Raw genomic sequence first — 9,215 nt, forward strand, 5'->3', positions numbered from 1 at the left:
AAAGGGTTGTAATATAACTTTTAAATTTGCACCTCGAGCTTTCTTCAAAACAAAATAGGCTGCATATAGCCCACAACTGTTGGTTAGAATATCTTGTAACACTCTTGAATTGTAAACGAGTGGTCTGTTTGAATTATTTTTTATAAAAGACAAAATGGCCGGCTCCCGAGGTGGTAAGCCAAAACTATCGAAATAAGTAAATTGCGATAGTCCGTTGAAAAATAGACCAACCCAATGACTCCCTGCCTCCGAGGACGAATCTAGATTGATAATGAATGCCGCTTGCTTCGTTCTATCGAGACGCGCGGGTAACTGATCGCACGCTAAAACGGCAAAGAGAGTTGTGCGTTGCACAAATAAGTCCGCGGCCAGTATACTTTGTAGTTCTCTTGTGTTCATTTTCTTTTATAGGCCAAGTTAGGCGGTGTAATCTGTCAGCACTTGCCTCGTTTTCGAAATTTCTAACACCGAATCAAGTTCAGCATACACAATAACTTGAATCGGGTCAGCTGTAACTTGTGAAAATTTAAGTTCAATAGAAACAGGTCCGGATTTAGCCAATTCAAATTGTTCACCATCCAAAAGACTAGGGCTTAAATCAAAAGCAAACAGGGTATACCCGTTCTTAAAGTTTTTATAATCTATCCCATTACCAGCATCTTTTCCAACCATACCAAGAGCGAGGTTACTATTGAAAAACGCTCTAATGGCTTGTTTCTTATCAAAGTCCATGACCAGTGGTTTTCCCGATAACGAGCGACCATCAACGCTTACATTTAAATACGTCAAGTGAAAATGTTGAAAATTGAAGGGGTTTTTCGTGTAACTTCCATTAAAGGCGGTAGAGGCGACTAGACCGATCACTAAACGGGTCGGTGTTTGACTCATATACAAATTGTCTTGGTTGTGACTTAACATACCTTTCGGTATAGCAAAGGTTTTTATTACAACGCGTTTAAAAGGGTATTTTGCATTTGTTGTCGTTAAAGCCTTTTCGTGTGCGATAGAAATGGCGGGGTTAAGTCTGGCTTTTCTAACCACCAATGTTGCGTACGTTATAACCGCTTTATATCCCTTGTTTGGTTCTGCTGTCAAGAGAGTGAAAGTGTCTTTTGCGGGTGTAAGTTTAATTTTAATGTCAACACCATTCAGCATATACCGATCTTGAGCGAAAATGTCAGAGTGTATACGTCCCATCATATCGATCTCATGACTTTCAGCAGCGGTGGTGCGGCGAATCCTATACCCTTCATTATTGTCATCTTTGAATTCCTCGAAATAACAGGCTAAGTCCCTCGCATAAAGAGCGGCCGATAGAGACCCATTCTTGGCCTCTTCCCCGTGATTTAACGTAGCTTCCAGATAGGCGCGATATGGATAGGTGTTCTCACTAGCAGTAATTAGCGTATCGTTTAGAGAAATATCCACTTGTGAAAATAAACTGTGCAAAAAATAATTGACGGGTGCGACATCAACGTCCGCTGGTATTGAATCACCATTCGCTAAGGTTACTTTAGCGCGCACGTGTAAATAAGTATTAAACAAATCGAGATAGTCTTCACTGTTACCAGAAATGGCAAATTCTATAGGTGCACCTTGTGCCAAGGACGCCAGAGGATGTATTTCAACAAATTGACCCTCCTCGACGGCAGTTTGTGTCGGGGGTGTACTAAATAAATCCAATCCAGAATGTAAGCACTCACATGAACTCGGGTGAATAAGAGCCATGGTTAAGCAAATATATCTGAATATTTGGGATGCTTCTTCTTAACACACGTCTTCGAATGTTTGTGGTTTGGTCTGCGTGTTAGTTTTATCTGTTGTTCGAAGGGTTCACCCGGTGGTCTCGAGAACCCCCGCTTTCTTCTCAACCCGCTTCCTGATTGGTTTTGTCCTAGGTGATCAACGGCGCCTTGCAATAAACGATGTCCGGCTTCCTTGGCGTGTTCTTTAAACGATTCTCCAACGTCTCTTCCCGCTAATGCGTCGTTTGCAACTTGCAACCCGGTACTAACACCTTCTCTGAGTAAAGCCTTACCTCCCGTCTTTATCCAAGGGAGGACCATTCGACCTAGACCACTAAAGAAACTACCAATACCGTGTCCTCTCTGATTTCGTCCACCGATAAAAACGGGTAAACCATCACCGTACTGGTTACAGTAAAAATCCTCGTACAATTTAGGGTTTCGATGTAAAAGTGTGTGTTTCACCATGGTGTGAGTTATTCGAGATCGAAATGTTTACGTGTTCTAAAATGGAATGTCAACACCGACGTTCCACTTGTGAATGAGAGCGTTTGTCCCAAGTCATCGCATAAAAGTATTTCCACAGTGTCGAATGAAAAGCGGTTCAGGGGGATGTAGTGTGGTTTGTCGTAAATACGAAAAACGGAACTTGGGTTCTTCTCAACGATCGGTACGGTTCGAAGCAAAGGGACCATGACATCACCAACCGGTCTCGTTTTTACGAGGTCACAATAGACGAATACCGTTTTTACTTCGTCTTCAGGGAGATGTTTCTCCCTAACTCTACCAGGAATATGTAAATAGCCTGTCAACCTGTCACGGATGGTACTTTCTATTCCTGTCGCAATTACTTTTACGACAACTTTCTTAAATCCCTTGTTACAGTTTGAAATTATAACTTCCACTTTTTGTTCCTCAATATCTCTTTTTATTAGTTTTTTTATATTGTTAACAAGCGGGTCTATGTAATTATTTTTGGTCTGTCGTAATCCAAATATGAAAAGGTTAACGTCTTCACCTTCTGTACTGGAATGATACTGGAGCCAAATTTCATGTTCTCTAAGCATACAAAACGCGTTCGGCATTTGAATCTCGACCAGACCAACTTCGTAGTGTAAACTCACATCGATAGTCTGTGGTAATTTAACGAAAAAATGCCCAGCCTCGTTGTCTGGAAAAACATTTGGTGATGTATTGCTAGGCAGGGTCACATAAAAACTCATTGTAAAATTTTGGTCCTTGCAATGGTTGGGTTAGGTAAAATATATCCGAGACAGCTGGATAACAACACGACCCAGAGTTTTCCCTCTTTGTCGTCGACCGTTCCACGCGTCAGATTAAATAGTGAAAAAGCAATGACGACAAATATAACCAACATTTGAGAGATGAAAACGATTTCCGGTCGTGTCCTTAGTCTACCGAACCAACTCGAAATGGTCGAACCGATAGAAGACGTGGTGGATCTAGGTCTCACCTCGATCCCACCGAACGGTCTGAGCGTTTCTTCCACCACGGGTTCATCCAGATTTAGGCTTTTTACTGTTTCCTCCATCCTTAGTCTTTATATTTCGAAATGTCTCTAGCTGAAATCCAACTATTGAATGAAGGGTTATAACCGAACCACTTGACTAAATACTCTTTACCACCGACACCCTTTCTTTCTTGTATAATTTGTTCGACGCGGTACACTTTTTTGTCCCCCACTTTCTGAAGCTCCTCTTTGTAAAACGAACCTTTCACTTCTTCACCTGAATCATCTTTCAAGACGTATGTTACAGGCGTTGTTGCGTTCACGCGGCTCACCGTAAACAGTTCTTCCGTCCACGACGGGGTATAACCCTTTTTAAACGTGTTTCGGCTTTGGCCGATCCGTACACGATCACCTTCGTTAAATACTTTTCGATAAGTAATGTCCCCATGTTCGTATAAAGTATTCCAGACCCTTTCTTGATTAGACAAATTAACATTCACAGGGGCCATACGAATACTCCTATGGTACGAGTGGTTATAGTTGGTGATCAAGTCGTCTACGACATCAATGTAACGAAGACGATTTGTTTTTGTAAAGTACCGCCACATTTTTTCTTTTAATGTTCGATTGAATCTCTCAACTATAGCCGCCTTAATATCTTCATTCTCAGTGGTAAAGAAATGAACGCCTTCATCTTTAAGAAATTTTAAAAATGTCTTGTTGACAAATTCACTACCTTTGTCTGTTTGAAAATTTATAGGTTTTCTAGTAGTAAATATTTTACGTACGGCCTCCGCTAGAGCCTTACCCGTTTTTTTCTTTATCGGAATCGCCCAGGCGAATTTGCTAAACACATCGATGCAGGTCACTAGGTAAGAAGCACCACCATTGTACTTTCGTAACATGCGCATATCTATAAGATCCGCTTGAAACTGGTGATTTATCCCACCGGTGATGGTGGCGCGCCTCTGAAAGCGTCGCCGAAGAGGTTTATGTAACGTGTAGGTATCCTGATGACTTAACCATTCTTTAATTTTCTTAGTTCCAATTTCAGGGTGCTTAAACACGCCGCCGTAGGCACCTGGTCTGCTAGGATCATAGTAATGTCTTTTTAGTGTTTGGTTTTTTCCCACGCGTCCCATTTGGTAGTGCTTGTTTTAGTTTTCTTACTTCTGGTACGTTTCGATGGTGGTGTTTTTTCTACGTGTGTCTTCGTTTTCTTCGAGGGGTGAATATCAGAGTCAGGCGAGCCGGATTTCGTTTTAGTTTCAGATTCTGTTATGTCTATCGTTTCTTTTTTAGGTTCGGTTATGTTTTCTTGTGGTTTTTCAACCTCAGTCGTCGGGGTATTCACGGTGGATGGTTTCACATCGACTAATCCTAGGGACTTGTTTCTATAATCGCTAAGTCGCGTCGTGTAGAGCTGTAATGTCTTTTGATATTGTCTCACTTTGTCGTGTGGTGACAAATCTTCCCTATTTAAGATATGTTCCATTTGCATATCCAAAAGGCGTAGACTATCGTTGAGTGTATCGGGTGGTACATATGCTTTTTGTTGCATAGACTCTAATATTCGAGGATCCATTAAAAGCATTTTCCTGGCCATCTTTAAAATCCCAAGACACCTTTAAGCACACCGAGAACTGGTCCGAGTAAAGCACCTAGGAAACCACCGGTCTGCAAAATTTGCTTTCGTCTTTTGACGGTCAATGACTTTTTGGTAAGTTGTCTCAAGTTCACTTTGTGACGACGCAAACGTCTCTTCTGACCGGGCGTGAGGGGAACGTTGCCTTTTAAGACATTGTGACAGCACTCGCATAACGTTTTTACGAGTTGTGGGGTAGCATTTTCGACAACGGCTTTCACGGCGGGTGGTTTGGCCCGAGCCAAAAACCTTAACATCTCACCTTGTTGTTTTACCGACTCAGACATGGTTGCTTTTATTTCGGGACGTAAACGACCTGCTGCTCGTAAGAAAAGATACTACTGCGTAATCTCAGATTATCCGGTGTTTCCTGTCGAAGGTCGATCAACAAATAACCATGAGGGGCCGATGTTGCGTCCTTAAAACTTTCCTGGACATACGAAACGCGACCGGGATACATTTGTTTTGCCAAATTTGTAATTTGTGAACCGTCTCTAGGGTTCTTGAACAACACTATGTAATGCGAATTGAGACTGATGGTTCTTTGTTCTTTATTTTTCCCGAATAGGTTTTGGACAATATACATGACACTAATATTACGATGGTGACTCCCTTTCGTAAACAATTTTGTAATTCGCTCATCTGTTTCCGCCATCAAATCATCGATGACGACTAGACGTCGACGTTTTCCATCCCCCATTGATCCATTTTCTAAGTCAGGAAGACCTTCCACAAACTGAACGTTCTTTATGGTATCAAACAAAGGTTGCCACTCCCCGTAACAGTAATAAATTTCCTCGGGTGCCGGATCCATCATCTCTGACACCTGAGATAAAAAGGTTTTGACAAATACTGTTTTACCACTCCCAGTTGGCCCAGCGATCAGAGCGGTAAACGGATGTTTCCATCTCGGATCCATCGTTTTAAATGGTTGATTTTGCTTCCAGTCAAAAATCTTATATAGGATACCGAGTTACATAATTTACAGGTACAAGTAACAAAACAATAACACATACTTGTCTTTTAATATAAAAGTAAGAAAGTGAGTTTCTGTGATTGTGTGTGTGTGTGTATACGTGTAGCATACGCGTACTAGAAAACCAACAAGGTAATGTCCGGTTGCTCAACCTAATTACACCACCAGCTGTCGCACAACAGCTGTTGCATAATGACCTACGTACTTCACGGAGAGGCACTTAATGTACGTCGTTAATTACCATAACCTGTCAACCGCTCGGGGGAAACTCGGTGAAGCATAACAAAAATTTAATTAGATGTGATGGGCCAGCGGCTGCGATCAATACATTCCCATTAAAACGGGCAGCGGTGAGAAAACTTCGCGGGCGGGTCGATACGTAACAGCTGTGGCTGATCGTTATCTTTAATGGATGTTCTATGTTTGTAACGTTCGTTGTGGTGGAGAATTTAACCTGTTTTTTGTACACGGTCGTTGTAGGGGAGAATTTAAAACATACATACAACCAAATAAACAAACCAACAAATTAAACAACAAAGAAAAGAAATATATCAAATAAATAAATTAAACAAAGTAATTAAAATCAAATTAATTAAAATGAATTTCAAACAAATAAGCAAATTACGTAACTCGTTAATAAAAATTACACAATATAAACAAAGTAATTAAATTAAACAACAAGTAAACAAACTAATTAAACAATCAAAGTAATTAAATTACATAACTAGTCAATAAAAATTCAAACTAATTATAAAATAAAATTAAAATTACGTAACTAGATACAAAATAAATAAAAATCAAATTAATTAAACTTATTAAAAATAAAATAATTAAATTAAAAATAAACAAAATAAAAATAATTAAAAAGTTAAAATCAAACAAATACAAAATAAATAAAAAATCGAATTAATTAAACTTATTAAAAATAAACAAACAAAACACAAACAAAGTAATTAAAATCAAATTAATTAAAAAACAATAGAATTACGTAACTAGGTCAAAAATTAATTAAAATTTAAAAAACTCATTAAAACTAATTAAAAAACGCATTAAAATTACGTAACTAGGTCAATGATTACGTCATAATGTTACTAATTACGTCACAAGGTCACCGGTGGTGACCTACTGACCTACTCCCCCACCTGCTCACCCACCCTAGGGTGGGTGAGTATTTTACTATATCTCATTGTCCCTGCGGCTCACCCACCCTCACCCACCTGCTCACCCAGGTGGGTGAGTATTTTACTATATGTCATTGTCCCTGCGGCTCACCCACCCTCACCCACCTTCACCCAGGTGGGTGAGTATTTTACTATATGTCAGTGTACCTCCTGCTCCCCCAGGGAGTATTTTGCTATATCTCGTTGTCCCTGCGGCTCACCCACCTCACCCTGGTGGGTGAGTATTTTGCTATATATCATTGTTCCTGCGGCTCACCCATGCGGGGAGTATTTTCCTATATATCCTTTGCTCCTGCTCCTGCTCCTGCTCCTGCTCCTGCTCACCCATACTAACCAAAAGGGACCTAATATACTACTTATGTGTGTATGTGAACACGATAACTTGAGAACCGTAACAGCAAGGTTAATGAAATTTCATCTATATTTATTATATACAATTTGTAGTTCTGTATCAATTTTTCAGCGATTTCCGGTAACCGGCATAGGAACTTTTTCTACTTTCAATTTTTCAAAAGCCTATAACTTGAGTACTATTTCAGATAGATAAATGACATTTCACATGTAAGTAAAAGATCTAATTCTCTGCCTTTGTTCAAATTTTGAGTAATTTACATTGAACGAAAGTAGTAATTTACGCTATTTCCTATTTCTCAAAAAACAAATGTGAACTTATAAAGTACTAATAATATTCCGCACTATTATACACAAATTGTTTGGCGTTCACCTGGTGCGCAATTCTTTTTTATACGACATTCTATTCTTTTCTAAAAGTTTTATTGATTAAAAATGGATTAAAAATCATGTCTATATTCTGAGTTGCTATCACCCGTAATCTATATATATAATTCTCTTCTGGGAGACGCTAGAAAACAAGCTGTAAGCGCACTCCCTACCACCCCTACCCCTACATGGTCTGGTGAGCTGTGGTTCACGCTAAATGTTTACAAACAGAGCCGGGTTTAGTGACGACTATTAGGGGCAGATAATTTAGTTTAAAACGATTTTAAACGTAGGAGGGAGGGGGGGGGGAGGTAAACTAAGCGGAGTTTACTTTAACGGAGAGGGGGGGGGGGTGAAGGAGGGGGGTATCGTCCTTAACGAGCTACTTATAGTGTTTTAAAGAAATATTTTCAGTGGCAGCGTTGGTACTGTCGAATTCACAAATTATGAATTACTGAAAAGTAGAAAAAAAACAATTAAATAGCGGCGTATGATATGCCGCGGGTCGGCTCGAGTTATATAAGAATCTTCGAGAAAGCTTAGGGGAGATCACTCCCGGTTTATTTATTTTATTTATTATTACAGTGCAATTTATTAATCAGAATTAAAAAGTGTTGTGTGGGCTTGCTGGCAGTAAAACGAGTTGCATGCAGTTTCCTGTGAACCCTGCTAGTCAAGGAAAACCTGATCTTGTCATCAAGGAACTACTTCGTACTTTGTCTACTGCATTTGTTAGCAGCTATTTCCTCAACCTGTGAATAGAGTGGACCCTGGCTCTGTGACGTGCTCACGTGTCACGGTAACATTGAGTTACAGTTTTGCCACAGGTCAAATCGCGGTACCTTCTGTACATGTTATGTGTGTGACTACGAGAGTTGTAGCGTAGCCAGATTCCGAAGTTTCTTGATCTTTAATGGTTTCTTCTCCATAATTCTGCTACAGCTGACAATTTCACCAGTAGCTTTTTTTAACTTTCTCAACTGACTTAAAAGGTACCAGAATCTACTTTTTTTTTTGCCACAGGTTTATCTGGGGCAAAGATTCTCATCTGATACAGGGACTGTCCTGTTCTTTTCAGATGGAAGGCCGCGGACTATCACCTTGTATTCTTGTAACTTTCCTTTAGCGTTCATGGTGCTGAACCTACGAACCTACACCAACTTATATATATATATATATATATATATATATATATATATATATATATATATATATATATATATATATATATATATATATATATATATATATATATATATATATATTTAAATATCTGTTGTTAAAACCCGTTCAAGTACGTATAAATATTCTACTTACCTTTTTTTTAAAAAAAAATATCAATCGTTTTATGACTAGATTCTATTTTTATTATTTATTTTTTATTTCACATGTCTCATATTTAACTTCCCGTGCTCCCCAATAAAATAGATTTACTAGTGGTCCATGAATTATGAATATAAATATTGAGTGAGAAAAA

The 9,215-nt window shown here is 39.1% G+C and overlaps 1 protein-coding gene and 1 pseudogene across 1 annotated transcript; both read right to left on the reverse strand.

The window, feature by feature from the left end:
* Positions 1-417: 417 nt before the first annotated feature.
* On the reverse strand, positions 418-1,728 carry LOC131930096 (uncharacterized protein F54H12.2-like). The gene has a single exon (XM_059286457.1). It carries the CDS (start codon positions 1,726-1,728, stop codon positions 418-420), a length of 1,311 nt encoding a protein of 436 aa, XP_059142440.1.
* A 6,579-nt stretch (positions 1,729-8,307) lies between these two features.
* On the reverse strand, positions 8,308-8,875 carry LOC131930097 (large ribosomal subunit protein eL20-like; annotated as a pseudogene).
* Positions 8,876-9,215: the final 340 nt, after the last annotated feature.

This window comes from Physella acuta, unplaced genomic scaffold (genome assembly GCF_028476545.2).
Source record: "Physella acuta isolate Inbredline_101_S28 unplaced genomic scaffold, ASM2847654v3 ptg001717l, whole genome shotgun sequence".
Lineage (NCBI taxonomy): Eukaryota > Metazoa > Mollusca > Gastropoda > Physidae > Physella > Physella acuta.

What these genes read in the sequence shown, in the direction of transcription:
- LOC131930096 (XM_059286457.1), bottom strand. Translation starts at nt 1,728, where the DNA reads ATGGCTCTTATTCACCCGAGTTCATGTGAGTGCTTACATTCTGGATTG.